The sequence below is a fragment of the Trichechus manatus genome, unplaced genomic scaffold, assembly GCF_000243295.1.
Source record: "Trichechus manatus latirostris isolate Lorelei unplaced genomic scaffold, TriManLat1.0 scaffold00024, whole genome shotgun sequence".
Lineage (NCBI taxonomy): Eukaryota > Metazoa > Chordata > Mammalia > Sirenia > Trichechidae > Trichechus > Trichechus manatus.
In genome coordinates this window covers 2,424,548-2,440,508 of record NW_004443960.1, presented here as the reverse complement: position 1 = coordinate 2,440,508, position 15,961 = coordinate 2,424,548, and the positions used below count along the sequence as shown (strand labels likewise).

Sequence of the window (15,961 nt, the reverse complement as noted above, 5' to 3'; positions counted from 1 at the left end):
GGAGGACGGACAGGACGGAGGACGGACAGCACGGAGGACGGACAGGACGGAGGACGGACAGCACGGAGGACGGACAGCACGGAGGAGGGACAGGACAGCTCTGTGACTCCACTTAAAACCAACTGCCATCCCTGGGTGGTGCAAACAGTTAAGCACTCGGCTGCTAACCGAAGGCTGGAGGTTTGAGTCTACCCACAGGCACTCTGGAAGAAAGGCCTGGCTATCTACTTCCAAAAAATCAGCCATTGGAAACCCTACGGAGCACAGTTTTACTGTGACACATGTGGGGTCACCATGAGTTGGAGTCAACTTAAAGGCAACTGATAGGTAGGAGCGGTGACCCTAGTTATGGATTTCTCAAAGACGGCTACAGGTATTTACCGACAACAGCTGGAATAGCTGTGTGTAAATATCACCTCTGTGCTGCTTTAACCACTTACCCCGTAGGGTGCACTTGTTATCGGAAACTCTGTTTATCTAGTTATGCTGTAAAAAGCAGAAAACCACCTTGTGCAATTAACATCCTCTATAAACACTATGAGGACGCGTCCCCGTCATCAGGAAAGACCAATCGCTAGAAAAGCACATCGTGGTTGGTAAAGCAGAGGGTCAGAAGAGCCCCTCCATGAGATGGCCTGACACACAGCCAAAATAAGGGACTCGAGCGTACTAATGATCACGAAGCCGGTGCCGGGCTGGGCAACGTTCCTTTCCGCCACACACAAGGTCGCCCTGAGCCACAGCTGGCTTGACGACAGCTAACAATAAGTCCTGCAAATTCTCTTTTTAAAAAGGAGGAGGAAAAGGAGGAGGAGCATGAGTTAATCAAACACTGCTGAGATCTGGGGAGAAGGAATGAGGCGGGTGGAGAACGGAGGACTGGAGGACGGGGAAGAGAGGGAAGAGCCAGAGGAGAGGCTGTAACTCCTTCCAGAAGGTTCCTGGGAAGGAAAGGGGAGGATGCTTGCCAGCGGGAGGCATGAGGTTCAGAGTGAAAGGCTGTCCTGTTTCCAGAGGCCCCGCCAGCGGCCCCCTCGCTCCCAGTACCTGAGCTCCCACGCTGGGCTGGGCCAGGGTGATTCTCCCGCTGCCGTAGGATCTCCAGGCCGCCCAGGTCGGGCGGGTGGCTGTGCCCCCGCATCACCGTCACCCGTGGGCCCTGGGTGATGGCCCGGCTGCGGCAGCCCATGCGGGCCTGGTCCCGGCATGTCCAATACACCTTGTCGCCGGCTGCCTTCTCTCGCCTGTACAGGAAGGAGTCGTGCACCAGGAAGTTGCCCCCCAGGGGGGTTTTCAGGAACTCGGGGCCGCCTGCAGAGAAGCCAGACACGGTCAGGGGGTGGGGCACAAGGCGGGGAGGTGTGGGATGCAGGGGCAGAGGGGCTGGGCTGCCTGACCCTGCCACCCACTGGCCCCCGGACCTCAGGCCGCTGGCTTGAGGCTGGGCCCAGCTGTGGCCACCAGGGTCCAGAAGGATGAAGACTCACCCATGTCTGAGTCCTGGTCCTCGGCTTGGGGTCCCTGCGGGGCTGGGGGCTTGTCCCGGAGCCCCTGATCTTTGGGCTTGGAGCGATTCCTGGGCCTGGGCCTGGTGAGCGTCAGGGAGCCGGGCCCCCTGCGGTACAAGAGACTGTCCACGCCTCGGAGCAGCTTGTCCACGGGGCCACCTGGCTGTGCCTGCAGCGACTCCATGGCCTTCTCCTGCTGCCGCCGTGCTTCCAGGCCCTCCACGTCGGGCGGGTGGCTGTGGGCCCGCATGATGGTCACCCGCGGGCCCTGGGTGATGGCCCGGCTGCGGCAGGCATGCAGCGTGTGCTCCCGGCACGTCCAGTACACCTTGTCCCCCACGACCTTCTCTCGCTTGTACAGGAAGGACTCGTGCACCAGGAAGCTGCCCCCGTAGCAGGTCCTCAGGAACTCCAGGGGCTGTGCCTCACCTGGGGGGACCCAGGGCAGTTACCATGAGGAAGGGGGGTCTGGGGGGGAATGTGGACACGCTCGCTCTGAACCGGGGACAGAGGGGGCGGCCACGCGCTTCTCTCCTGTCCACTTGCCATGTGCATCCCCCGAGCCGGAGGAGCCACAGGTACACTCCTGTTAAGTGTTGAATTGTGTCCCCAAAACAGAGACGTTCAAGACCTAACCCGTTATTTGTGAACGTGACCTTGTTTGGAAACAGGGTCTTTGCAAATGGGATCAAGATGAAGTACTGGATTAGGCTGGGCCCTGAATCCAATGGGAGTCCCTGAGAGGTGCAAACGGTTAACATGCTCAGCTGAAGGGTCAGAGGTTCGAACTCATCCAGCGGTGCCTCAAAAGAAAGGCCTGGAGATCTGCTTCCAAAGGGCCACAGCCATTGAGAACCCTACGCAACACGGATCTACTCTGACACACACGACGTCACCGTAAGTTGGAGTCAACTTGCCGGCAACCGGTATGAGACTTCTGCAAGGTGGGGCTGGGCCTGAATCTGGGGCCCGAAGCCCGGGGTTCTCCCGCCAGGCCACCCTTCCCAAACTTAGGTGCCGGGTGTGTTGCTGGGCGCCGTCGAGCCAATTCTGACCCTAGCAACCCTCTAAGGCAGAGCAGGTCCGCCCTGCAGGGATTTCTTGGCTGTAGTCTCCAGGCCTTTCTTCCAGACGAGCGAGCGGCTGGTGGGTTCAAACCACTGACCTTTTGGTTCGCAGCAGAGCGCTTAACCACTGTGCCACCAGGGCTCCTGGTTAAGTGACTACTAAGTGAAAATTCAGATTTCTGGGCCCCACTCCAGACCCTGCTGCAGCGGAAAATTCCAGAAGGACCTGGGATCCCGGATCATTCCGCAGGCAGCCGGTTCGGGAGCAGCAGTCCCATCCCATGGGCTGAATGATTACTGGGACGTTTATATTGTTAAAGTCCCTTTGACTTCGAGGCATTCGTAAAGCGGGCAGGACTCCACATCTCTGCGTGGGCAGAGCCGTGGGGTGGAGAAGGGGGTGCTCACCTGTCTCTGGTGTCGGACGCTTCTTGGGGGGCAAGCTCAGCAGTGACAGGGCCTGGAGCCCCTCGTCCTCCTCCTCCGGGGCCGGCCTGCCCAGCCCAGGGGCCGGCTCCTCAGGGCACAGCCAGGGGCCCACACCCTCCAGCGGCTCCTCTGCATGGCCCCCGGGACCCCCCACGCCCTCTGGCAGGGCAGGGCTGGGCAGCTTCTCTCTTTGGCGCCGCACCTCCAGGCCCTCCTCATCAGGCGGGTGGCAGTGGCCCCGCATCACAGTCACCCGCGAGCCCCGGGTGATGGCACGGCCCCGACAGCCGAGCTCGGTGTGCTCCCGGCACTTCCAGTACACCTTGTCCCCCACGGCCTTCTCCTGCTTGTACAGGAAGGACTCGTGCACCAGCAGGCGGCCCCCGAACGGAGTCCTCAGGAACTCCAGGGGCTTGGGGGCTGCGGGGGCAAGGGGGGCGTCAGCTGAGGGACGAGGAGGAGAGCGAGGGTAGGTGACGGGGCCTGCAGGGGGCAGGGAGACCTCCTTGCACTCCCAGACCCGCAACCTGAAGGGGACCCACAGAGCCGCCTGGAGCTGCTGGGCCAGATGCTGGGTTCTCAGGGCTGGGGCTGACGTGATCCTGTACACCGTTTCCACTCTCGGGGGCTCAGGAGGGCTCTGTACTGGGCAGAGCCGCACCCCACACCAGCCTAGGACACGGTCGTCAGCAGAGACAAGGAGGCCCAGCTCAGAGTGGGAGGGACGCCAAGCGCACCCTGCTAGAAAAGGGGATGCGTGGAGTCCAGCCCAGGACCATCTGGACGCCAACACTTGGTCTTAACTCTCACTGCTCAGCACCCTACAAACTGAGGTCCGGCAGCCCAGCCCTGGAGCCTCACCTGCATCCAGCCTGCTGCGTTTTGGCTCAGGCGCCTGGGGACTTGGCAGGATGGCATCCTGCTCCTCGGCTGGCAGGACCTGGAGGGTCCTAGCGAGGGTATCAGGGCCAGACATCTCCAGGGACATTACACAGTGTGTGCCTTTGGGCCTGGAGCCCAGCCCATGTCTGCGGTGGCTGGAGGCCGCGAGCAGGACGAGCTTGGGGAACTTCTTGGGTATCCTGGGGGCCGCAGGGATGACATCCATGCCGGGCTCTCGGGCAGGCTCCTGGCCGGCCCGCACGCTCTCGCCTTCCTGCTCGCTGGGCTCGGGCAGGGGCATCCCGGTGCAGGGCTGCCCACAGGCCACGCCCAGGCCGGCGATGGATGTTAGCGCCTCCTCCTCCTGCCTGGCCCAACCCTGGGAGTCCAGCGGCTCCTTCCTATGGAGGAGGCAAAATCCCAGTCAGTGGAGGCCCATAGGTCTCAGGCTCGGGGGTGGATGGAGGATCGAGGCTGGGCAGATGGGGTCGAGGCTGGGGACGGAGCCACTGGAGCTAGAGAAGAACCCTGGGCCTTGGGTGCATCACCCCACCATGTCCCCCACCCGTGAGGTGCGCAAATGAAGCCCCTCTCGGAGGGTGTTGGGTGGCTCATGTACAATAACTGTGAGTCCCTGTGTATCGAGGGCCTTGTCTGGGCCAGGCATGGGGCTGTTCCCACAATTTGTCCCTTTTATCTTCCAGCCCACGATGACTCAGTTGACAGATGAGGACCCCCGGGTACGTCGGGGTAACCGCAGCCACCAGCAGCAGAACTGGGACTGCAGGTGAGGGGCTCCGGAGCCGCCCGCGCAGTGCCCAGTGCACCTGCTCACAGGGATTGTAACTGGGGTGACTGGGCACCAAGCATGGGGGACAAGCACTTTAGAGACATGAGCTCAGTTCACCCATCCTTCCAGATGCTGTGAAGTCTGCGCCCCTTTTACAGATGGGGAAATTGAGGCACAGAGACCAATGACATGCCAAAGCTGAAGGGGCAAAAGTTGAACCATGTTGTTGGATTCCTGGGAGGGGGGCTCTGGGCTCATGATATTCCTGGCCCCCAACCCAGCCCCGAGACCCATGGGCCACCTAGTGCAGGTCCTGAGCCCTCCCCAGATGACCGGGCCCCACAGCGGCAGCGACCTTGTGCCGGAGCCAGTGATGGTGCCACGTCGGCCAGGCAGGGACAGGGCTGTGGAGGCGTCTGGAGAATCCCGAGGGCACTCAGGGCTCCCTGGCTGGCAGCCTGGAGAATCAGAAAGGATGGATTATGGGGTGCTGTGGAAGGGCAGGGCTGGAAACGGGTCCCAGCACCCATCATCAGTATGGGTGACTTTTTGTCTTTTGGGGCGTACTGGGTGGTGGGCGGATGGTAGCGTGTCTCCCACCTTTCCAGACCCAGCCCCCAGCCCAGAACCAGGATGGCGGCCCCCCTGACATCAGCTTCCACCTTGAGAACTGCCACCCGCACCTAGTTCTGCAGTTCTAGTTCCCACTGGTCCCTCATTTCTCTGGAAGGTCCCTGATCTGGGGCCCACATTCAGCTTCCCAGCCGGCCTGGCCGACCAAGGGCGGGACTCCACGGTCCGGGAGGGGTGTGTGTGTGTGACCCTGCTGGGAGAGTCAGGGACGCGACCAAGGCTGACGGCGCAGCGGGGCCATGTCCCAGACGCCACAAGCAAGCCCACCAGCCACCCCACGCCCCACGCAAAGCCCCCACCTTGAGGGGGGGCTTCCAGGGGCGGGACTCAGGAAACCTGCCAGTAACCGGAACCTCATAAGGGATCATCACCCTGCCCCCCACTGCGGCCCCCGCCCCCCGGCCCCCATCCAGCAGTCCAGCCTTTGGACAGGCCACCCCCTGCTCCTCCCATGGGGTCCTTTCCAGCTCGGCCCATCCCGCTCCCAGGGCAGCGTGGCAGGTGGGGAGCTGGGGAGCCCTGGGGACCAGACTCCGCAAAGGCACCGCCAGCGGGGACCCTCTCTCCGCCCACACAGAGCCACCCCTGGCAGGAAAGGGTTACGGCAGGGGGCCCCGCCCGCCCGGACACCCTGCCCTGACCATTGATTGGCCCCGGAGGACGTCCCTCTGCCGGTGGCCCGCCCCTGTGCGCCGGCCTCGCCAGCAGGGAATGAATGAACATAGCGGTTCCTGGGCCCGTGCTCCTCCCAGCACCCCTCAAAGCTCGGCCACTGGGACTCCATATCCACCGACCATGCGCTCCTCCCCGCGCCCCTCAAGAATCCCTGAGATCCGGCCCCGCTTCTCCCCAGCCCTCTCTGCTCCCCAAAGTCCCTGAAGTCCCCGCCATCCCTCCACACTGTTCCCAGTGCCAGATAACCGACACACTTGGCAAGTGACCGAACCTAGTGGGTTTCGGCTTTTGGACAGTTGGAGTAATTCACAACCATGGAATGGCTGTGAAATCACCAGGGTACAAGTACTATACATCTATAGAGACGTCAAGTTCTTCAGATGACCACATTTAAAAGGCTTGTGATGGAACCAGGGGACAAGAATGTGAACTATAAGGGACAGCAAATGAGAATCAAGTATTTAAAAACCTCTGTAACAAACTACACACAGCAATGCCCCCATTTACTCACATCGTGGGAACACGGCTGTGGTTCTCCCTACACCGTGGATTTCTGAATAACTAAGGTTATCCCTTCGGGATTCACAATTTTATAACTTTTATCCGTTTAGGAGGATATGTTTATAACCTCTTATCAGTCTCTTCACTTTCTGGGTAAACAGCATGTAGATTTGATTCTGATTTGGCTGTCTCTATCCAGCTCCGCCCCCCAGCTCCAGCTCCGCCCCCAACTCCGCCCCAGCTCCAGCCCCGCCCTCCAGCTCCGCCCTGAGCCCTTCCTCAACACTCCTTTCCTCCTTTCCAGGTTCCCAACCTCTATGCCTTCCAGGTCTTTCCATTTGGACAACCAAGGATCTTAGGTCTCTTCTAGCCTAAGGCAAACGTAGCAGAAATCCCCCCTTCCCTCACCCACACGCCTTCTTTCTTCACCCCGGCCGCCTGGCGGCTGCCCCCAATCCTACAAACACCCCCCTCCTCTGGCCACCAGGCGGCCTGAGGCCTGGCTCAACCGTTCCATGAACTATGTTCTCCCTCTGGACACTTGCTCTGAACACTTGTGCCTGGCCTTCAGGGAAGGAAAGTTCTCCACGTGAGAAGACAGACCTAACCCCCAGCAAACCAGCCAGAGGGCAGCCGCAGTCCTTCCAACAACTCCTGAATCAATTCAGCCAACAAGCATTTACTGTGATGGGACATTTCAGGTCCTGTGCTAGACGCTAGGGCTACAAGACAAATGCGATCCAGTCCCACCCTGGAGCTTTCCACCCTGAGTCACCGCCACAAGCCCCAGGATGAGAGTGGACAAGGAGGGCCGTGAGAATCAGAGAAGGGGTGGGGGAGATGTACTGGAATGGTCTCCCAGAGCGGCGACAGCGGGCTGAGTTTGGCAGGACAAGGAAGCGGCAGCTAAAGGAAGGGGAACAAGGACATTCAAGACATACTAGGCTCAGAGAAGGAGTGCCTGGTGGTACAAATGGTTAAGTGTTCAACTACTAGCCAAAAGGTTGGTGGTTTGAACCCACTCAGAGGCACCTCCTTGGAAGAAAGGCCTGGAGATCTGCCTCTGAAAGGTCACAGCCTTGAAAACCCTATAGAGCAGTTCTAGTCTGCGCACATGGGGTCGCCCTGAGTCGGAATCGACTCCACAGCTACTAATAACCACCACACAGGCTCCGGGAAGGAAGGAAACCCGAGACGCCTAGGCAGGTGGGTATGAGGCAGCCCTCCAGACAAGGTGGGGTTTGGTGGGAGATGGAGGAGCCGGGGCCGGCAGCAGGCTGCCCTGTCGGGTGGGCCCAGCCAGGGCCGGCACTAACTTGTGTGAGGAGATAAAGGGAACAAGCTGGGCGGCTGGACTGGTCCTGGGTCCAGATCTGGTAGGGACCATGCACCCGAGGCCAGCGGCACATTCTGGGGGAGGGCGGGGTGTCTGTTTGCACACACCTGCTCCTGCCTCCAAACATTTTAAAATTGTTACAGGAAAAAAGTTCTCCAGCCAGGGCTTGCCATTCACGCGTGATATGCAGCCATCCAAAGCTGGAAGAAACACATTGTCACAAGGACTCGGAAGTCCCAAGAGTTCAGAGACCTGCCCAGTGCCTGCCAGCTGGGATCCGGTCTTCAGAGCCCCTCCCGGCTCTGCCTGCCGGGACCACCCAGCGCTGGGTCCCTGCATGGGACATACTCATAAGAAAAAAGTATTCGTGGTGTATCTGAAATTCAAGTTTAACCAGGCATCCGCTTTTTCTGTTTTAGTTACGTCGGGCACCCTCACCCTGGTGCACCCTCCCGGCTCCTCATCTGCCTGCCTTTGCCGCAGCCTTCAGGTCACAGCACTGGGGTCACTGGCCCCCAACCCTGGATAACCCCCTTCTGCATTGTTTGACCCCCCACCATGTTCCCCACAAGCCTTAATCTCAAGGTGACCATCAGCTGTGGGACTCCCCTCACCGTGAAGACCCCTTAGCCACATAGGTTGGAGAACTCTGAGTGGCAGGGAATAATACATGCGAGGGTAACAGCACTGAACTGAGGGTTTACGATGTTGTTGTATAACCAGCGGCCGTCAAGCGGATTCCGACTCATGGTGACCCCAAGTGTGCAAGAGGAGAATGCCCTCCATAGGATTTTCAATGGCTGACTTTTTGGAAATAGATCACCAGGCCTTTCTTCTGAGGCACCTCTGTGTGGACTCGAATCTCCCAACATTTCGGTTAGCAGCCGAGCATGTTAACAGCTTGTACCACCCAGGGATCCACATCGTTGTGAAGCCCCCAAACAAGCGAGAAAGCACCTAGCCTAGTCAGACCCACTCTGAACTCCTACAGAAATCCTTATCGCCGCTGCCCAGGCACCCACTGCCCCCAACCAAACGCTGTCTGTCACATTAATGACTCCAAAAAGTGCTCGAACACCAGAGTAAATGCTACAACTAAGCTAATTTGTCAGTAGGATTCCAAAATGCAAACAGGGCAAAATGACCGAAAAAAATGAAATGACATTAACCACGGCTAAGCAACCTCCACAATAAAAAGTCTCAGGAACTCACAGCAGATTCTAGTTACACATGTTGGAACACGGTGCTGGCTACTTTATTCCCCTTCAGAGGAGGAAGTGCCCACCTGCAGACCAGATGGAGCCCTCGGGAAGGAACAAAACATTATGTAACTTAGGCCCATGGTTACAAGAACACAAAAGTAAACCCTTAGCATCAATACTCTAGAAGGCCACCAGACGGCGATGTTGCTCCTCAAAATTAAACGCATGCTACCCTGTTTCCAAAACAAGAAACTGAGTTTTTCCCCTTAGGAAAAAAATGATTCAAGAGGACTTCCAAAAATGTTTGTGCTTCGTTTATGTAAATTATTAGTTAGAAGCCTGACAGAGACTGGAGAAACCCTGAGAGTATGGCCCCCGGATACCCTTTTAGCTGAGTAGTGAAGTCACTCCTGAGGTTCACTGTTCACCAAAGATTGGACAGCCCCATAAAACAAAACGAGACTAATGGGGCACAACAGTCCAGGGACGAGGACTAGAAGGCAGGAGGGGACAGGAGAGCTGGTAATAGGGAACCCAAGGTCGAGAAAGGATGGCGTGGACATGTCGTGGGGTTGTTAACCATTGTCACAAAACAATATGTGTACTAACGGTTGAATGAGAAACTGTTTGTTCTGTAAACCTTCATCTAAAGTAGAACAAAAAAAAATTATTAGTTAGAAAGCAAAATCCAATGATCAAATTCCGCTGTCTTTCCCAAGCTAACCAAGTAAGCTTTTTCAAAACAAGATTAAAATGTTACTCGGACACCGCCCTCAACCGCTTGTCTTTTCTCCTATCTCCTCACCATTGCGGTCGTGCTTGTTATTAACTGACTAATATTGTTTTACAGGTTCATAACTTTTTAAATTTTCATTTTATTGGGGTAAATTAAATACAACAAAGTTCGCCCTTTTGACTCTTTTAAGTGTACAAGTCGGCGACAGTAGTTCTTTGCGCCGTCTTGCGCTGCCACCATCCCTCTCCACTTCCAAGTCTGACGTCACTCCGAGCAGAAACCTCACCCCCCTTCCACAATAACTCCTATTCCTTCCTCTCCTCAGTCCTCAGTAACTACCAGTCCCTCTTCCGTCTCCGCACTGGCCTGATCCAGATACTGTTTATAAGTGAGCTCATGTGACGGGGGTCCTTTTGTCTCTGGCTCCCTGCACTCAGCATAAGGCGGTCGAGGTTCATCCCTGTGGCAGCGTGTATCAAAATTTCATTTGTCTTTATGGCTGAATATGTTCGTAACTTAGAAAAAAAAGTTAACTAGGAAGTAATATATCAAAATGTTATATATAATAAAACAGTAAGAACAGTGAATTTACTTTTTCTTAAATGTGCATGAACCTTTTTCACGATGGAATATTTTTTATCCAAAATTTTTTTTTCACTTTTAAAATAAGCTGCATCTCTTTACATGATTATTTCTTTAACTCCATAACTCTCAGAAGGAAACTCCACCTCTATGTAATATAATGTCATACAAGAAAATAAAGAATAATCTAAAATAAAACAAATGGAATAGAGAAATGAATACAACCAAGTACATTAAAATCCCTGCTGTGGCAACAGAGAGTCCCTGATGGGGCAGGAGAAAAGTAGGGTGCAAAACTCAAATTCTAGTAAAAAGACCAAACTTAATGGTCTGACAGAATGGAAGGACCCCAGAAAGCATGGCCCCTGGACCCTCTGTTAACCCAGAACTAAAACCACTCCCGAGGCCAACTCTTCAGACAAAGACTGCACTGGACTGTGGGACATAAAACGATACTCGTGAAGAGTGTGCTTCTTAGCGCAAGTAGATACATGAGACTAAATGGGCAGCTCTTGTCCAGACGCGGCATGAGAAGGCAGAGAGGGTCAGGAGCCGGTTGAATGGACACGGGAAATCCGGGGTAGAAAGGAGGAGTGTGCTGTCACAGTATAGGGAGAGCAATTAGGGTCACAGAACAACATGTGTGTAAATTTTTGTATGAGAGACTAACTTGAATTGTAAACTTTCACTTAAAGTACAACAATAAAACTAAATTATAAAAAATCCCTGCTGCGGGACCTGCGTAGTCTCAAAGCATCACCCCCGAGATATTCATTAACTATGAAAGGTAACAACTCGGCAATGGAGAAACTCTGCAGACACCCCCTTAACCAGGTCAAGGTCAATATCCTGAGGAATAAGGCCCATTAGCGCCATGAGCTCCTGAAATGATGCCCTGAGAAGGAAACTGTCACTTCTGCGCTCTTCCTGCCATAAATGCACAACCTCGTTCCAATCGTGAGCAAACATCAGACAAATCTGACTGGACGGATATTCTACAAAACACCTGACCAGCCCTCCTCAGAAGCGTCAAGGTCGGCTAAGGCAGGGAAAGACTGAGGAACTCTTACAGACTGCAGGACGCAACTCGGACCCTGGACGAGAGAAAAGGCATCGGGAGAACGGGCGGAGGCCGGCCAAGAGCTGTAGCTTAGTTTAGAGCAACGTACCAACGTAAATGTCCTGGTTTTGCCCACTGCACTGTCTTAGGTAAGATGCTAACATCCGGGGAAGCTGGGTGATGGGTAGATCAGAATCCTGTGTACTGGTTTTGTAACTTTTTTTAAAGTCTAAAATTAACTCAAAATAAAAGGTTTTGAAGTTGACAGAGAAAAGGAGCAATGGAGGCCGCCTGGGCAGAAGGGTGAGCACGCGAACAGCCTGCCTGCCCCTCCTGCCCACGCCCTGCACAAAGTGACCTGCTCAGAGCCACCTCCCCTGTCCTGCGCTTGGAACTGGTGCTCAAGCCACTGGCTCTGAATGCCAGGAACAAAAATCCGACAGCATCAGCCCTGACATCCATTACCGTAACCCAACGATGGCCCTTCCAAGGGTCACCATTATCCCCTCTACCCTTGGGGAGATGGAGGTCTCAGGGGCTGAAGGGACCAGGACCCCACAGCTAGTGAGAGGCAGGCTGGACCCCAGGCCCGGCTGGTCCAGAGCCAGTGTGCCTTCCTCGGGCCCTGAGCAGACAGTGCTCAGAGTCAGAAACGCCATCGTCACTATCCACTTCCAAGTCTGACGTCACTCCAGCCAGAAACCCCGTGCCCCTTGAGCAGTAACTCCTATTCGTCCTCCCCCAGGCCCTGGAAACCACTGATCTATCCTCTGCTTCTGTGAAGCGGCCTAATCGAGATACTTGGCGTAAGTGAGATCACACCACGTTTGTCTTCCGTGACTCACTGCACTCAGCACGACACACAGAGCTAAGCCATGCCCTCAGAGTCAGCACGCAGCTGCATTAAGTGGGCCCTACAAACCGGCTCTTGTTGTTGGGTGACTCATGGCGACCCCACGTGACACAGCAGAACTGCTCCATAGGGTTTTCAAGGCTGTGACCTTTCAGAAGCAGAGAGCCAGGCCTGCCTTCCGCACAAACTGTCTAGTTCGTCATCTATCAAGGCTCCATATCACAGCTGCTTCCAGCTGAATCTGGCCAATGGCAGGCCCCGCAGGAGACCGCAGGGTGGGGGCCAGGAGAAGTGAGGGTGTTCCCACCGCTACCTGCCACCGCTACCTGCCTGGTGGATGGTATCCCCACCAGCAAGGTCCACCCCGGGCTCCGGCTGCCACCCAGCCCCCGATTCCAGCTTCGCAGCGCATCCTGCCTTGTCCCTCCGGCCAGGCTGTGCCAGCAGCTTTTAGCCATTGCTAATCTCCGCCTTGCCTCACCACTTCCTGTTTGGCTTCTCAGCTCTTCCATCACCATGGTGAGCACTTAATTCCCAGTTGAAATCTTCCAGTAGTTTCTGTTTCCCTAGGTGGACTCTGACACAGCCATCAAGAGTCAAATGACTGTAATTATGTCATTTAACATTTACCGTATTAAATGTAGTAGAGAAGGAGCACTAACAGCACAGCAGTTACATGCTCGGCTGCTGAGAGGTCGGTGGTTCAAATCCAGCAGCCACGCCACAGGGACAAAGATGTAGCCGTCTGCTTCCATAAAGATTACAGCCTTGGAAACCCTATGTGGCAGCTCTATCCTGTCCCATAGGGTCACTATGAGTCAGAATCGACTCTACAGCAATGAGTTTAGTTGGGTTTATGTAGTAGAGGGTCAGTGAAAAAGAAACGGGTTGCCGCAGTGGCTGCAACAATGGGCAGAAACATACCTACTCCTGGGAGGGTGGCGCAGACTGGGCAACACTTTGCTCTGTTACATCTGAGGTCGCTACGAGGCGGCGGAGCGAACTCAACAGCCCCTAACAGTAACAACACATGCTCGACACTCTCCTAAGCACTTTACACGCATTAATTTTCCAAACAGCCTCGTCAGCTAGACTCTACTGCTCCTTCATATTACAGAGGACAGACCGAAGGCTTCATCTTAGGTTCCACCGATTAGCGCCAGGCCAGTAAGGGACAGAGCCAGCCTTCAAACCTCGCAGGGGTCTGCCTTCAGAGCCTAAGCCCTCACTGACAGTTAAAACCGTCCTTTCGAACGGAGGATGCGATCCATCGGTGGTCACGGGATCACTCTAGTAGCTTAAGGCCAGGGGTTCTTGACCGTGGGCGACGGTGCCACCCCAGGGGACATTTGGCAATGTCTGGAGACATTTTAGTTGTGACAACTGGGGAAGGGGCGCTACTGGCATTGGGTGGGCAGAGGCCAAGGATGCTGCTCAGTGTCCTACAATGCACAGGGACAGTCCCCACAACAGAGAGTAAGCCGGTCCAAGATGCCCAAAGCACCCAGGTTGAGAAGCCCTGCTTAAGACGGGCGTTTAAAAAAGGAAATTCAATAGCAAGGAGTGATTCTGCAAAATGAGCGTAAGTATAGTTTTCGTGAAACTTTTCTTTCAATTATTTATGTGTGTAATTCTAGTCTACAGAAGAATTACCTTGCTTGCTTGATAAAAACGCAGACTCCTGGATTTCACATTCAAAATTCTGACTCAGAGGGTCTGGAGAGCGCCTGGGAAGAAAGGTGTGGTGATCTACTTCCAAAAAATCAGCCACTGAAAAAACTCCATGGAGCACAGTTTTACTCTGACACACATGGGGTCGCCATGACTTAAAGCCGATGGCAACTGGTAGCTCAGCCTAAGACATCCTCCAGACGCTGCTCCTGCTCGGCCTGAGCGAGCTCATCTTCCGCCTTTCCTCTCCCGTCACCTCAGAACTTCATCCTCACCACCTCCTCTTCAGCCCCTGCTCAGACCTTCTTAATGGCCTGCTCTCCTTCAGCGCCAGCCACTCCAATTCTGCCACACAGTCGTTCTTCTTGTTAGGTGGCACCCCTGTATGACAGAGTAGAACTGCCCCCTAGGGTTTTCTAGGCTGTAATCTTTACGGAAGCTGATCGCCAGGTCTTTTCTCCCACAGAGCCACTGGGTGGGTTCGAACCACCAACCTTCTGGTTAGCAGCCGAGCGCTTAACCATTAAGCCACCGGGGCTCCTTCCCTACACAGTGCCCACAAGATAATCTTTTAAATTTCAACTTTAATCATTTCTCTCCCCAATAAATTGTCTCCACATCTCCGCATCTGAACAACCACCAGCCCAGCTTCACAACCTACCCCCCAACTTCCCACACAATTCTCTTCACAAGTCCAACCAGTAGCATTCCCAAGAGGAGGCACGGGAGACCTGAGTGAATCCACACGGAATATGCAAGTCAAGTTGCTGGAACTGGTTTTGGCCCTGAAAAGCAGAAACGTCAAAATAATAAAAATACCCTTTCTTTGGAACTGAAGGTTGCACGTAATTATCCGAGTTCAACATCCTCCAAATGCAAGACGTGAAGGAAACATTAAACCGATGTTTAATAAAAGCAAGGGCTTCCAAACTATGGTCAAACCCACAGGTCCTGAAATTAATCTAATGAGTCAGCAACAGTCTTTGGGATGGAATGGGATGGAATGGAATAGGATATAGAATAGCATAGATGGGGCCACAGGCTCTGACATAAGGGTAAACATGTCTCCTTACTTAAGCTTGTGTTTTGTGTTATAAGTCTGTGGACACACAGTCTGCATGTAAACAGTATTGTTCAGCACTGGATAAGTCGGAAAAGTTTGAAAGCCGTAACTGTAATCTACACAAGCAGACGTTGCAGGAGGGGGTGTACCAACCAGCAAAACACGCAAGGTCACAGAGACCTCCAAGCACAAAGGTGGGCCCGGGTGGGGTGGGGGCAGGAAGGAAGGGCGCACACGGTCGGGAAGGCGGGCGAATGTGGGGCTGCCTGATTTGGGGGTGTCGGGGCCAGGTGCGAATGGGGAGAGTCCCCAGGGGTGGTGGGGTTCTGGGTCGGTGGCCTGGGGGGAAGAAGAGGCGGGGAGAAAGGAGGCAAGCGGCGGTGAAGGACAAGGGGACGACCTGAGGATCGGGACGCAGAGCCGGGCCCCCCCCCCGCCACCCCACCAGCAGCCTTGTGGGACCCCCGGGAGAGCCTGGCCGGGGGCGCGTCCACGCCGCGGGTCCTGGGACTTCCCCCACCCACTGGGGCCCGTCCTCACCGGGCACCGGCCGGGCGGCGACGGCAGCGGGGCCCTGTCTCTCCGGCGACGGAGCCGCGGCGGGGCTCTCGGCCGCTGCAGCTGGAGGCGTCGACCGCGCAGCCCAGGCCCCTCCGGACACCACGACCCCGGCTCCCTGCCCCCACCCTTTCCCGGGAGCGAGCCTCGTGCCCGCGCGCGCCGCCCCGATGGCCGCCTGGAGCGCGCGTGACCCGCGGGGGGGAGCCGGCCGCTCCGAACGCCCAAGCAGGCTCTGTGCGAGCATGCGCAGCAGGGCTGCGGGCCCGATTCCGCAGGTCAACTCCACTCTCCGGGTCTTCCCTGCGCGGCGCTGAGCCGCGGCAACTGCGCGGGGAGCGAGGCCCGGACTCGCGAAAGGGGCGGGCCATCCCGGGATTGGGCGGTGCCGTGCAGGGGCGGAGCGTCGGCCCCC

At 55.9% G+C, this 15,961-nt stretch overlaps 1 protein-coding gene across 1 annotated transcript in view; it reads right to left on the bottom strand.

Annotated features, from left to right (window-relative positions):
- Positions 1 to 15,635, bottom strand: part of FLYWCH1 (FLYWCH-type zinc finger 1) — a 22,820-nt gene extending 7,185 nt beyond the window's left edge. The window contains exons 1-6 of the mRNA XM_004373416.2: positions 15,529 to 15,635; positions 5,032 to 5,134; positions 3,866 to 4,287; positions 2,984 to 3,424; positions 1,488 to 1,937; positions 1,048 to 1,311 (exon numbers count right to left, since the gene is read on the bottom strand). Coding sequence (XP_004373473.2) covers positions 1,048 to 1,311; positions 1,488 to 1,937; positions 2,984 to 3,424; positions 3,866 to 4,187 — 1,477 coding nt within the window. The 5' untranslated portion in view covers positions 4,188 to 4,287; positions 5,032 to 5,134; positions 15,529 to 15,635. The remainder of the gene's footprint in view (positions 1 to 1,047; positions 1,312 to 1,487; positions 1,938 to 2,983; positions 3,425 to 3,865; positions 4,288 to 5,031; positions 5,135 to 15,528) is intronic.
- Between the last annotated feature and the right edge of the window lie 326 nt (positions 15,636 to 15,961).